General features: G+C 54.9%; 1 protein-coding gene across 1 annotated transcript in view; it reads right to left on the bottom strand.

Annotated features, from left to right (window-relative positions):
- Positions 1 to 12931, bottom strand: part of MYO15A (myosin XVA) — an 82654-nt gene extending 69723 nt beyond the window's left edge. Inside the window, exons 1-13 of the mRNA XM_075899761.1 lie at positions 12849 to 12931; positions 12296 to 12359; positions 11647 to 11756; positions 11072 to 11146; positions 10585 to 10675; positions 9769 to 9774; positions 6203 to 6306; positions 4612 to 4675; positions 4417 to 4530; positions 3907 to 4068; positions 2355 to 2468; positions 1686 to 1744; positions 503 to 626 (exon numbers count right to left, since the gene is read on the bottom strand). Of these exons, the coding sequence (XP_075755876.1) occupies positions 503 to 626; positions 1686 to 1744; positions 2355 to 2468; positions 3907 to 4068; positions 4417 to 4530; positions 4612 to 4675; positions 6203 to 6306; positions 9769 to 9774; positions 10585 to 10675; positions 11072 to 11146; positions 11647 to 11756; positions 12296 to 12359; positions 12849 to 12931 (1170 nt within the window). The remainder of the gene's footprint in view (positions 1 to 502; positions 627 to 1685; positions 1745 to 2354; positions 2469 to 3906; positions 4069 to 4416; positions 4531 to 4611; positions 4676 to 6202; positions 6307 to 9768; positions 9775 to 10584; positions 10676 to 11071; positions 11147 to 11646; positions 11757 to 12295; positions 12360 to 12848) is intronic.
- Positions 12932 to 14643: the final 1712 nt, after the last annotated feature.

Here is a 14643-nt window from a genome sequence, read left to right as displayed (position 1 = left end):
CCCTGCTCTGACCCCACCCCACCTCTTCCTGCCCCTGTTCCACCCTCTCCCCCCATTGCACTACTTCCCCAAACCCCTCCCCTGAGGGATGCGGCCTTAGGGATTACTGGAGCCTGGCACAGGGTGGCAGGAGGGGCCAGGCTGTTGTCATCTCTCATGCCAATCCGATTGCTCTGCTTCACCTCCCCCAGGTCACAGGGATGCGCTGGCAGCGGCGTGGAGCAAGCAGCCGGAAGCTACTCTAGCTCCCCTGTGCTGTCGGTGGGGACCCCCAGTGTGTTTTAAATCATCCAGGGATGGCAGATTGGGCTGAGGGAGCATCGGCAGGAACAGACGGGCAGGTGGGGGAATGTACAGAGACCCCCATCCTCCCAGAGCCGGTGCCAGAGCAGCCAAGGTGGAGAATTTGAGGACTGGCTCGTAAACTGAGTTGGAGACCCCTGCTCCATAGGAACAGCAGGGATGGGCCAGCATCTCGCACGCAGCCCTGTGCCGATCTCACCTCGAACCCATAGATATCCAGAATGGCTATGGAAAGAGCCTCCTTCTTGGGGTAGACCAGCTTGTTAATCCTGTCCGTGAGCCAGCTGAAAAGCAGGGAGTACAGGATCTTGGCAATGGCATCTCTGAGGAAAGGAGGAGACAAGCACAGCTGTTGGGATACAGAAGGGCAGGCGGACGGGGCTGCCGGACTGAGACCCGATCACTTCGGGAGACAAGCAGTGCTCCCTCCCATCACCTCCCCAGGCTGTCACTCCTAGCGTCTCCCAGGCAGCCCCTCTGCAGCACTGAGCTCCATCAATAATATGATGGAAATAGCTGGGGCATAGTGGAAAGTGACCAAATGGCCACACCCAAAACCAGAGGGTGTCTACCTAACAGAGTGTTACGAGGAGGAGGGAGAAAAATTGTTCTCCTTCACCTCTGAGGATAGGACAAGAAGCAATGGGCTTAAACTGCAGCCAGGGAGGGTTAGGTTGGACATTAGGAAAAAATTCCTGCCTGTCAGGGTGGTTAAATACTGGAATAAATTGCCCAGGGAGGTTGTGGAATCTCCATCACTGGAGATTTTTAAGAGCAAGTTAGATAGACACCTATCAGGGATGATCTAGATCAGAGATAGGCAAACATTTTTGAAGGGGGGGGGGGCACTATTTTGAACAGCTGGCAGTTCCCTCTGGTGCAGCTCGCCAGGTAACTTCACATGCTCCCCCTTCCCAGGTCTCAATTGGACTGGAGGTGGGAGAGCAGCAGAGTGGCTGTGGGCTGGATCAACCAGACTTGGGACCGCTGGATTGGACTCCCTGCTCTGCCACAGGTGGTCTGTACAACCTCGGGCAAGTCACTTAGTCTCTCTGGCTCTGTGTCTCATCTATTAAATGGGGATAATAGTTCTGCCCTACCTGACTGGGGCAACTACCATAAAGACGACAAGGTGCTCAGATATTGTAGGCATGCAGGGCTGTGTAAGTCGACAGAGCAGGCACAAAATAGATTTGGCTGCTGAATCCTGCCTAAGCAGGGTAGCTGAGCTTGCCTGCCACCCTCTCCATAGCATTGGGCTGTGTTTATTGCATATTTTGATATGCTGCCAGCCTTTCCTCATTCTGAACCCCTCAGTCCCATGTGCTGCTTGCTAATGACCCAGAGACAGTTCACAGCCCCTCCTAACAGAAGCCTTTTACCTGGCATCAACAGCACTTTCCACAGTGAGGGGGGTGAAAATCTTTTCCCTCAGCGTTTCCTGTTGGGAAGGACAAAACCAAACAAAGAAACAGCTGAAATCCCCGCCAAAAACAGGTGTAGCCAACATGGGCCTCCCAGCACCTTTAACGCAGGCATGTGGCCCATGAGTGACGACACGTCCCAGAATGCACTGCTCTATTCTGAATCAGGCAGATGGAAGCGCGGGAGAAGAGGGATGAGATGATACAGGGAAAATTCAGAGAAAGCTTCGCTGTCAGGGAGGCCTGTGAGAGGGCCGGACAGTCGTCCATAGGGGACCCAAGATGCCCCATCTCTTGAGTCCTTCAAAAACAGATGGGACAAAGAGGAGGTGACTGCCCATTGGTGGGACATGCCAAGACACGACTACGTGCTGCATAAATGGAGAGAGAGGTAAGGGGGGAGAGGACTCCATAGGGATGGTCTGCCTCGGAGTCCGACAAACGTGAAAAGCAAAGCAGGGGTGTCCTGTCCTGCCAGATCAGATACTGAAAATACACCAGCTGATGAAAAGTACTTGGAAAAGCAGGTGCGGGGTCTCAGAGCGGTGACTTCTCTTCACTGTCGCTTGACTCTTGCCTCTAGGCACAGCGCCCGTGCGTCCGACCAGCCGCGTCCGCGAGCCTTACCGTCACTTTGAAGGTGATGGCCTTCTGCAGCCCCTCTGGCGAAATCTGGAGCAGCTCCGCCACGGCACGGATCTCTCTCTCACTCACCACCGACGCGACTTCCTGGCAGTCTGCCTGGGAAATGCACAGACGGCCCACTGGCAGGCAGCCTCCCAGGGGCCAGCATAGTGGTACTCAGGGACAGCCTCCCATGGAAGGCCTTTGTCCATCTCTGTTTAAGAGTTTAGGCCAGATCCTCAGCTAACGTAAATCAGTGGGGCTGACAGACTCGCCCGGCCCCTGGGCAAGATGGGGAACAGATGGCTTTGTACCCTTGAAGGGGCGTGGCCTTGAGTGGAAGGGGCAGAGCCAGGCAGGCAGCCAGCCTTCAGCGCTGCCAGGAGCATGCCACACAGTGCTCCGGCAGCAATTTAAAGGGCCCAGAGCGCCAACCATCACTGCTGCTGCAGTTGCAACGACCGGGAATCCCGGGCCCTTTTGAATGCCCACCCCTCCCTGTTGGTGGGTCTGAGCTTCATTGATCTGGTGCTCACAGAAGCACTGACTTACCGGAGCGATGCTGATTTACACTAGCACAGGATCTGGCCCATTGTCAACTTTTTGGAGTAGCACTGGAGGAAAGGCTGATTTTCTGACAGTGGCTTTGGTACCAAACAAGGCCAAAATGTCAAAACCCCAATTTATCTTGCAGAACAGGACATCAGAATGGTTAGACTGGCCAGCCAATGCCAGGTGCCCCGGAGGGAATGAGCAGAACAGGCCATCACCAAGGGATCCTCCCACCCTTCGCCCATTCCCAGCTCCTGGAAAGTTCAGAAAAGTGTTAATTTGGAAACATTTTGTGTCTGCTCATTTCAACGAGGAAGCAGCAATGAGGTTCACTGGATGTTGTAGCTCAGGTGCCCAGTGCTGCTTTGCTACCCAGTGGGCATGGGATTTGTTCTCCGTAGGTTCCACTAAATGGAGAGTAGCTAAAATCAATTTTCTTTCGAGAGCTTTCTCCCTGCACAGAGGCTTCGGGTCTGATCCAGATTCCACCGAAGCCACTCTGGCTCCACAGGGGCTCAAAGCCCTGGTTTGTGGCATGCATCTAGGCTACGTCTAGACTGGCATGATTTTCCGCAAATGCTTTTAATGGAAAAGTTTTCCGTTAAAAGCATTTGCGGAAAAGAGCATCTAGATTGGCACAGACGCTTTTCTGCAAAAGCACTTTTTGCAGAAAAGCATCCGTGGCCAATCTAGAAGCGCTTTTGTGCAAAAAAGCCCCGATCGCCATTTTTGAGATGGGGGCTTTTTTGCGCAAAACAAATCTGAACTGTCTACACTGGCCCTTTTGCGCAAAAGGGACTTTTGCCCGAATGGGAGCAGCATAGTATTTCCGCAAGAAGCACTGATTTCAGATAGTAGGAAGTCAGTGTTCTTGTGGAAATTCAAGTGGCCAGTGTAGACAGCTGCTTGATTGCTGCTTTTGTGGAGAAACTTGCCAGTCTAGACACAGCCCTAGAGTCCTTGCCAATCCTCTCCCTTTGCCCACTCCCCAGTGCCCAAGTACCTCGTATTTTTCAAAGTAGACATTCCCCAGGTGGAGGATGGAAGACAGAATTCGGAAGATGCTGTTCTGGTCCTCAGTGCTGAAGTTGAGGATTTCCATGGCGCTGAGCAACCTCCGGAAATCCTCCGCATCGCTCTTCCCAGGGATCTCGCAGTTCCCCCCCTGCAAAGGTCCCAGACCAAGCGTATCTGAGTAACATGCAGACTGAGGCCCAGGCTTTAGCCGCTACAGGGGATGCAAATTTACTGCAACTGGGGATTTTGCAATCTGGGGAGCGAAGCCACCTGAGTGTCACAAGGACATGGTGCTATGTCAGCAGCAGGAAGAAATGGAATTGCAGCACTGGGACACGAGACTGTCAGCTCTTTGGGGGTAGGGTGGCATCTTCCGGCGTATTTGCCCAGGGCTGGGGACAGAGGGTCCTGGATCCTGCTTGGGGCTTTCGGGTGCTGCACCGTAGAAATAATAATTCAAGGGGAGCTGATTGCTGAGCTCACGTGGGATCCATACCTGGTTCAGGTAATAGTAAGTTTCTGCATCTTGAAGGCAGAATTGCTGCTTCTGCTGAGCCGGAAGGCCAGCCAGCATCTCGTAGAATATGTGATAGTTCCGCTCATTTTTGGCCTAGGCAGGAGAGGGAGAAGGCTGAGGAAGCAGCTGGACACGGCAATGGCCTCCGGGGGTGGGGGAGGGACTGACACTCACCTGAAACACGATCCTTGATTTCTCAAGAAGGTACTGGGAGGTTATGGCACCACAGATCAAGCCTCTGGGAGAGAGGAAGGTTAGCACCTGGGGGCTGGGCCTGCATTATCCATGGGGTTTGCTTGCAGCCTAGCCAAATGGGCACCCTGCTACCAGTGCAGAAGCCCCCTGCACAGCTGAGCTAGTATGGCACCTGCCTGCTGTTGACGGGCAAAGGGCCAACCATGCAGCCACCCAAGACAATGGATTGGCTGTTGCAGCCTGGCAGACGGCAGTGAAACCCCCTGCACTAAAAGCCAGCGTTGAAGAATGGCATGCTGGACAGCTAGGAGAGGACCTCCCCCTTACTCTCCAATGGGGAGAGATGGATTCTAGTCTGTTCTGCAGAGGATCTCATGCTGCCTTCATCGCCAGAGCATCTGCGTGCCTTCCAGCTGTGCATTAAGCCACATCAGCGGTTGCGTGCCTTCCAGCTGTGCATTAAGCCACATCAGCGGTTGCGTGCCTTCCAGCTGTGCATTAAGCCACATCAGCGGGGTCTTTATGGATGGAGGGGCAGTCAGGAAACCACAATAGCTGCCTGATTGCCAGGCTAAGCGAGAGGACCAAACTGAAACCGGGAGGATTTGAGCTGCTGCGTGTGGTGTAGTGAGAACTGTGTAGGAATTGCAAGCTATCACTTTATGAGCGGGGAGGGGAGTGCAAGGGGGAGAGGGGTTCCCAGTGCTGCTAGCATGCTAGAGCGCTCTGTAGTGGAGCAGTCAGTCTGCAGCCAGCCAGCCCAAGAGCAATGTAGGGTGAATCGTGCGCCTTTGTTTCAGGGAGCAGCCTGCTTTGTCGCTCTGGTTTCAGTTCCTGCATCCCAAGAAACAAACTCGCACGGCTTTACAAGTTCCAGTGAGAGCAGTTGTGTTTTTATCTTGCTTCTCTGCACGTGCCAGGAACACACCACTGAGGACGCCATTTGTGCAAGGGAGCTGGTGTCCCCGTGAATGGAAGCATTTCTCACACACACCCATCCGCGAATCTGAATCATGCCCAGAGTGCAGAAAGAGCCGTCCCTCTCCAAGGCCGTGTCAGTTGGGCCCGGCGGAGATCAACAGGAGGAATATTTGTAGGGCCCGATATTTGCCGTGACCGCATGTGCCGCTCTAGCAATTGGGTGCACGTGTGGCCGGTGACACGTCTGCCGGGCAGTGCTCAGGGTTCCACGACTGGCAGTGCAAATGAATTGTGCAACGCACCCACACAGGGTTTTGAAAAGCAGGCCCCGCAACTCAGACAATCCCTCCCCCCCCATGAGGGACAAGGAGACGGTCTGCCAAGAGGGGCGCCTTTCCACAAAGAGTTGCCTGTAGTTGGGTTATCCAACCACCCAGCCCACGGAGTTGCACTGGACCCATGCTTTGAACGGAACCGTCCCATCCCAGCTGTGTAGCACAAGCATCTAACATCTCCCCGGGTTTCTAATGGCCCCTCAAGTCAGCAGCCCAGAGACAGGACCCCGGGGCAGATTCCCCAGGACTGGGGCCAGTATCAGACACACAGAGCGGGGTGTTAGGGGCACACTTGTAGGCTCGTCGTTACTTACTCCTCCAGAAAGAGTTCCACAAATTTCCCAAACCTGCTGGAGTTGTCGTTCCTCACGGTTTTGGCATTTCCGAAGGATTCCAGCAGGGGGGTTGCTTCGAGGATCTATCCCAGCCAGACAAAAAGAACACCATGCGCCAGTCAGAGTGAGACAGTCCAACCAGGGGCACCAAGACGCTCCCAGGTCCAGCCTGCTCATCCTGAGGATAGGAAGTAAAAGCCTTTCCCATCCTTTGCATAAGAACAGCCATCCTGGGTCAGACCAAAGGTCCATCTAGCCTAGTGTCCTGTTTTTTGACAGTGGCCAATGCCAGATGCCCCAGCGGGCCATTGTTGAGTGATCCATCCGCTCATCCGGTCCCAGGTTCTGGCAGGCAGAGGTTTAGCGACATCGAGAGCCTGCGGTTGCATCTCTGACCATCTTGGCTAATAACCATATGATGGATCCATCCTCAGTGAATTTATCTAATTCTTTTTGGAATCTGAAACAAAATACAGGACTACACCAGACTAACACGGCTACATTTCTATCACTATTCTTTTTGGAATCTAGTTATACTCCCGGCCATCACAACATCCCCTGGCAAGGAGTTCCACAGGTGACAAGCTCCCATGATGTGAACTGCTTCCTTGGGGTTTCCAAACTGGTTGCCTATTCATTTCACTGGGTGACCGCTGATTCTTGTGTTACATGAAGGGGCTAAGCACAGCTCCTGATGCACTTCCTCCAGTCATGATTTTACCGACCTTTATCAAATTCCCACCTTAATCGCCTCTTTCTAAGCTCAACAGTCCCAGTCATTTTAATCTCTCCTCATTTGGAAGCTCTTCCATACCCCTCATCATTTTGTTGCCCTTTATCTTTTCCAATTCTACTATATCTTTGTTGAGATGAGGTCACCAGAACTGCTCGCAGTATTTAAGGTGTGGGTGCGTGCGCGCACACACACACACACACACACACACACACACATATTGTCTAATGTCAGGGTTTCCCAAAGCGTCCTCTGTGTGAAGGATGACAGAACAAGAAGCAATGGTCTCAAGTTGCAGTGGGGGAGGTCTAGATTAGACATTAGGAAAAACTATTTCCCTAGAAGGGTGGTGAAGCACTGGGCTGGGTTCCCTAGGGAGGTGGTGGAATCTCCATCCCTAAAGGTGTTTAAGTCTCGGCTTGACAAAGCCCTGGCTGGGATGATTGAGTTGGGATTGGTCCTGCCTTGGGCAGGGGGCTGGACTTGATGACCTCCTGAGGTCTCTTCCAGTTCTATGATTCTATGGAGCCCTGGGGTTTTGCACAATGGGTCAAGGGGGAACCACAAGAAAATATTAATGGCAGTCATGTGACCCTGTTATTTTATTACTAATTTTCTGATAGCTGTCTTGGGGAAAAAAGAATGTATAAGAAATATGCAAGAAATAAACATCAAATTCCAAAGCGTTGTCTATTCATTTGGGTACCTATTGAATGAAAAAAATCACAATATTTGAACAGCTCTGCCAAATTTTTAAGACCCCATCGGGATTCTGTGGCCAAAAAAGTTTGGGAAACCATGTCTTATGTTATATCCCATTCCTAATACAGTAAAACTCCAGTAGTCCGGCACCAATTGTCCAACACTCCCGACAGTCGGGCATCAAAATGGCAAGCGCTCCTGACGGAACCAGGACGGAACCCGGCACAGCTCAGGTCAGCCGTTCTCACATGGATTACAGCAAGGAGGGGAGGTGTTTGGCTCTGGGAAAGGGGAGGGGAGTGGGATTGGGTTACGCACAGTGTCCCGGCCAGCTCATTGAAAAGCCGGCGGCTCAGAGCACGTGCCCCAGCTGGAGGGAGACCCGCAGCTGTACTGGCGGCTCCGGGGGACCTGAGCATAAGGTTGGGGGCGGAGGGGGATTGGGTTGGGAGTATGCAGTACCTCCTGATACTCCGGCATATCCGATAATCCGGCACCATCTAGGTCCCAAAGATGCCGGATTATCGGAAGTCTACAGTACTGTAGTTCCTAACATTCTAGTCACGCTGCTGCACCCTGAGCAGATGGCACCAACATTTCTTTCTTAAGTGGTAACAGCTAATTTAGACTCCATGGTAGTATATGTACAGTTGGGGTTATGTTTTCCAAAGTTCGTTACTTTGTATTTATCAACCCTAAATTTCACCTGTCATTTTATTGCCTGGTCACACAGTTTTGTGGCATCTCTTTGTAATTCCTCGCAGTTCGCTTTGGAATTAACTATTTTGAGTACTTCGGTTTCATCTGCAAACTTTGTCATCTCACCGTCTACCCCCTTTTCTGGATCATTTATGAATATATCGAACAGCACTAGTCCCATTACAGATACAGCTTGTTGTGACTCTGTTTTTACCTCTGTCCATTGGGAAAACTGACCATTTATTCCTAAGCTTTGTTTTCTGTCCTTTCCCCGGTTACTGATCCAGGAAAGGACCTTCCCTCTTATTCCATGACTTCATTGGCACTGAACTCAGGGAAAAGCTTCAATTAAGTGCAAGAATCCATTGGCGACAACATCCTAGCAAGCAGAGAGCAACCTGGGGGCTCTGGTTTCTGTTCACCCCCTATGGGGCATCTGGCATTGACCACTGTTGGAAGATAGGCTACTGCAGTGTTTCTTAAACTTTTTAAGACCAAGGGACACCAATAATTTTTTTTTATGAGAACACCAAGGATTTTTTGTTGAAAAAAAAAAAAAAAAAAAAAAAAAGTCCGGGGGGGGGGGGGGGGGGGGAGGAGGAAGGGGAAAGTTACTAAGAAAAAAGAGTCGTCCCTTTAAGGGCAGCCATATTGAATTCTGTTGTTCTCTGCGGCACACCTCCGACTGCCTCACGGCACACCGGTGTATCCTGGAACTCAGTTTAAGAAACACTGGGCTACTGGGCTAGATGGACTTTTGGTCTGACCCGCTATGGCCGTTCTTATTGGATGCAATGTCCCAGCAATGAGAAAGTCCATTGGACGTAGCATCCCAATGACTGAAGAGCAGCCAGTAGGACACAACGAAACACACAACAAAGGCACGTCAAAGAGAACTGCTGAACACAGTAAAACCTCCTTCTGGAAGCAGGCTCAGGGAAAACAGTGCTTCCAAATTAAACATTTGGCCGAGCAATGGGGCAAGACCAGGGTCTGGCTTCCTTTGAATTCTTTTTGCGTTAAGGAGGGGAATACAGCGTCCTGTCTGCAAATGCAACAGCCATTGCCGGCTCTGCAACAGCTCCTGCACAAGGCTGGGGTTTTAATGGGAGAGGGGACCTGGGTTCTCGAGCATGGCTGCAGAAGGCTGCAGCTCCCCCTCCCCCTCACCCCCCCAATTATGGCTGATGGAGGGCAGGAGGGTTGAAAGGAGTGAAGGGAGTGACAGTCACTGCAAAGCTATACACACAGACACGGGGCTCAAGGCTGCAGGCAAACCTCCCCCGACCATGACTCCTAGGGGAGTTCTGAGCTGCAGACTTTGGCCCCTGCAGAGATAACACGGCAGGCCACTTCAGCATCACTCAGTTAAGTAAGTGGAAACTCTGCCTCCCCCAGACACTCCCCGTACCTCGATCTGTGGTTGTGCAGCAGGGACGCAGAGGAACAACAACAGGTGCAGGGTCATCAACATGCCAGCAGCGAGACGAGAAGAACCCACCCTCTGTGGCAAAGCACTGTACACGTAGCCAGGCATCGTCCGGGGCATGAGGTCCAGCAATGGGACCCCCATCCCTAGAACAGGGCTGACCTCTGCTCATCCTGCTGCGGAGGGGCTTTAGGGGCCATCCTAGCAAGCCAGCCCTTCTCTGGCTTTCATACGGGATCCGTCTGATGCTCTTCTCTTTGCCTGGCAGAACGCACTGCTGGGCGTCTGCTGTGACAGGGGAGGAAGGCCCCTGCTCTGGCAGGGGGGACACAGCTCGGTGTCCCAAGAGACCCCGAGTTCAGGCATGGAGAGCAAGGGAGGGAGGGATCTGGAGGGAGCCGAGAGACCCCAAATGAGTCCCAAGGAAAACGGCCGCAGGGAATAAGGCCCTGAAAGACATTCCAGGAAGCGGCTCCACGCAGCCTTCAGTTTTAACTGGCGCCTCTGGGGGGATGCTGGGCTGCAAACTGGGCTGATTCCATTCCTGGGGACATACCTGCCGAGCTGCTAGCCAGGCTGGGACCTCTGAGGGGGAACACACCTGCCGTGCTGCAGAGCATGCCAGTCCATCCCGGTCCAACGCACCGGCCAGGCAGCTGCCCCTCCCCCCGGGGCTCCCCTCCCCCCGCGCTGCCGGCTCTCGTGGTGCATGGGGGGGCTCCTGGAAGCACAGCTGCTACCGCTGGCCAGCAGCCGCCGCAGCACAATGGCTTGCGGGGCCTGGAAAGGACCCTGTACCTGCTGCGTCACGTTGCGCCTCTGATTGACAGCCGCCAGGTAACGCAGGACCAGCTTGGTGGCTTCCGTTTTGCCTGACCCACTTTCGCCGCTAGGAAGAGAAGAAGCGAACGTAATGGTGGCCACTGAGCGCCCATGGGCGCTGTTCCCATGGAAATCCATGGCCCAAATCCAACGGGCCCCCAGCCAGGGCTAAGCCAGGCCTGGCCGTTTTACACTTCTATTGATTTTAATCCTGTAGCGCTGGCTCTAGATGCCAGCTAGAGATTGACCCGGGCAGCGCTCAACCAACGTCCCTTTGGGGTTTGCCATGACGATGCACATACCAGAGTCACAGCCCTGGGCAGGGATGTCTCAAGTCTACCTGCGGGCCAGGTGTGGCATGGGTGGGGCAAGGTGGCAGGGGCGGTCCCAGCCCAGCGCTAGGGAGCCCCCTTCTGGAAAGAAAGGAGAGCTCCCTTTCCTCAGCAAAGCTGCAAGCTCTCACCTGATGATAATACACTGGTTGTGTTTGGCATCCATCAGTTTGGTATAGGCGACGTTTGCAATAGCAAAAAGGTGCCTGAGAAAGAGCCGGAGGCACAGAGTGTTAGGGGCAAAATGGCCCCGCAGAAGAGAGGGTCCCACCAGCCAGATACCCGACCAGGCTGCTGATGCTCTGAGCTGAACCAGCTCCTTTGCCCGAGGCCACCCACCGGCACAAAGGAAGTCTGAGCGCACCCAGCCAGACGGACCCCCCAGCTGCTACCCACGGGCAGGACGGAGCTGACACCTGTGCTGGGATCTCCACTCGAGAGAGAAAACGGCTGCTTCATCATCAGACCTGGTTGTGACCTGGTCCTGCCCAATCTCAGGGTCCGATCCTGCAAGCCCTTACTACCCCCAGGGGTCATGCATTGCAGTGGGGCTACTGGGCTGAGAAAGGGTAACGCCCCACAGTAAAACTTTGCAGGCTCGGGTCCCCTCAGGGAAATCTGAGCTCAAGGAGAGTCAAGGGCCCTGAGCAGCCAGGCTGGGCAGCTAAGGCACCAACCGGAAGGGGGCTGTAAGGGAGGTACTTACGGGGGATTCTCTCCCAGCGCCTTTCCCTCATACTGCAGCACCTGCTCTGTCCCGTAGATGTTGTACATTTTGTACGGGTTCACGGACACCAAGATGCTGCCTATGTAGGTCTGCAAGAGCATAAGATGTGGAGGAAGATGGGGTGCCTGGTGTCTGCAGGGGGCGGGGTGCAGGGAAGGCCACCTAGAGGGGCAGGGAGGGGGCATGCAAGGGCACCCCATTTAGCCAGTAAAATGTTGGCGGGAGCACAGGGAGCAGTGCCTCTCCCGAGTGCTACCGCAAGTCATCTATGGCTGCTTATGCCGTTAGCCTCAGCCCCGCTCGGCAGAAGATGAGCGGCGGCATCTGGCCTAACACGGATTCCCGAAGGCTCTCAGGGCACTTTGCACAAGTGGGGGAAGGTCGGTCTCTGGACAGCTGGTTAAGTCACTGCACAAAACCTTTGTCGCGAGAGGGGGGCAAACACCCCAACACGCTGTCCCGCAATCAGCCCAGCCGCCACATGCTCTGCATTTCTATCCCACAGGCCCGGGAGGAGCAGGCTAGCCGTGTCTGGCACAGGCCGGCCCCTCCAGTGGCCAGGCCGAGAAGACCCTGGTGGCCTGTAATGAGCTCCCAGTGTGCGGAACTCAGCTGGCCAGGAACTTACATAGATCAACTCGCGTTCAAACCTCGTCTTGATGTTGTGCAGCACCGCCCCCTCCTGGAGGTCCCTGGAACACAGAGCACAAAGGGGAGCACGGCCTAGCCCCGGGGCACGGCGCCAGCAGAAAGGCGAGGCCGATGGCCGGCAAATCCACTCTTGAAAACCCAGCCAGCCCAGTGCGGCCAACGTGCAAAGAAGAGGCAGCGGCCCGAGGCACGCGCTCCGAAAAACGAGAGTGGAGTCCGCTGCCCAGGCTGGGGGGGATCTGGGAAGGATAGCAATGGGCGAGGGCTTGAGGACACCTTGTGCTAGTCGCTCTGCCTACACAAGGGGAGACACGGCCCCTGCCCCAAACAGCTAGGACAGAGGTTAGGAGGGGACACCAAGGTGATGGGACCCACCCAAGGTCATGCGGCAGGTCAGTGGCAGAGTTGGGCCGAGACCCCAGATTCCTGACTCCCAGGCTGCTGGCCCCCAGGGGCACTCTGCTGAGTGACACCAGCCAGCCCGGGGCAGGTAACATTCCTTCCCGATCAATCAGAGCATGCCAACTTACTGCAGCTGGGTCATGTCCTCCACGCCATCTTCCTTCGGCTCGGCTCGGGGGCTCGCGGAGGGCGGGCTGCCGAGGGAGTGCATCTACACTCGGGGAGCAAGACACGCAGATCGGGCCGTTATTGCAGGTGCCACAGGGCAGCGTTACTCAGACGACGGAGAGTTGGGGTCGGACCCCATGTCGAGCTATTGGGGCTAAACTGGTCCCACTGGCATGTCCATCTGCCAGGGCCGGGGGGACAAGGTCCCCGCTGTTTGCTAGTGACGGCTGCTGGATCGACCCTCCCGTCAGCAAGGGGAAGCCCTAAGCAGCAATGAGGCAGCGCAAGTTCAGCGAGAGATGACAGGAGGGACTTTGCAAAGGGAGTCCCTTCATTGCAGCAGCCCACCGGGGCACTACCCTGTAAAGCCAGTGACAGGGTTGGGACACCAGGCCCTGAAGAAGTTTCTGTTCCCTCACTTATTTTTGGGGGTGGGAGGGGTCAATAATTCCCTCTAATGTTTCCATTCGTCTGTGGAATAAATTTTGTTTTGTGCACCACAGCACATGCAGATGTGCACCACCAGTAGAAACACATGCTACCAGCTGTGGGCAGCTATGGGCACTCCGCCAATCAGCTGGGCAGCACCTGAATCTCTCCTGGGTGGCTGCCCAAGTGTTCAGCTTAGGGGGAAGCACTGGTGGGGGTGTAACGGCCGCCATGCTGGCTGGCGCTACTGAGACTGAGCCAGGGAAAGAGCCCAGAGCATGAACGGCTGCAGCATGAGCTAACGAGCCTGCCCTGCAGGGAAGGCTTGTCCCAGGACCGTAGCTCTGCAGCCTGGGGCATGCTCACACACTAGCCAGTTCTCGCGACGGGGACACTGACCAAATCGGCTGCTTGATGGAGGTGGCGTTCCCCTGTCAGAGAACAGACCTGACTGTGGGCTGCTCCGGGTGGATCCTTCGAGCTGGAGGCTGCCTAGACCAGTGGTTTTCAAACTTTTTTCCTCACACCCCCCTTGAAGAAAATTGTTGCTGCCTGCGACCCAACAGCTTTATACCTTTTGACTCGAGTGAGGGCTGGGGTGGAGGGGGCTCCTTCTGGGTGTGCAGGCTTTGGGGTGGGGTAGGATGCAGATTTTGGAGGATACTAGGGGGCTCCAAGCTGGGGGGCAGGGTGGAGAGGTTCAGGGGAGCTCTGGGCCGGGGTGGAAGGCAGATGAGGTGTTTGGAGTGCAGGAGGCGGCTCTGAGTTTGGGGCAGGGGATCGGTGCTCAGGGTTTGGGTCTGTGCTTTCCTCTGCCGGCTCCCAGGCAGCCGTGCAGCAGGGGTGCTCCGCAGCTTCCCGCCTGTCCTGATGGCGCTGCACCCCGGAAGTGGCCAGCAGCCGGTCTGGTTCCTAGGCAGAGGTGCACAAATGGCTCTGCATGCTGCTTTCGCCCACCGGCACCCGCCCCCAGAGTCTATGCCCAGGATGGAGGCCATGCGGGGAGCCCCATCCAGCCCCGTCTAGGAGCTCTGGCATCACTCCATTGGCTCCCCCTCGCTTGCCACGCCCAGCTCCACTTCTCAGCTTTGGTTTCCAACCCCTGCACAACTCAGCCCTGGTCTGCCTCTCTAAGCACATTCCCTGCCCCTCCCCTTTGCTCCGCCCATGATGCCGGCCCTGCTGCCCTGCCTTTCCCCTCTTCGCCCATGCTTTCATGCTGGCCCCTCAGTGAGATCAGCTCAGCAATTTCTCCCCTCCCATTCAAATCCATCCCTAAGACTAATTTTTTCTACAAGCTGCACCCCTCTCCCCTGCCACACATGC

The sequence above is a fragment of the Pelodiscus sinensis genome, chromosome 16, assembly GCF_049634645.1.
Source record: "Pelodiscus sinensis isolate JC-2024 chromosome 16, ASM4963464v1, whole genome shotgun sequence".
NCBI classification, from domain to species: Eukaryota; Metazoa; Chordata; order Testudines; family Trionychidae; genus Pelodiscus; species Pelodiscus sinensis.
Note: the sequence above shows the minus strand (reverse complement) of the source record. Positions and strands in the feature narration are given on the sequence as shown.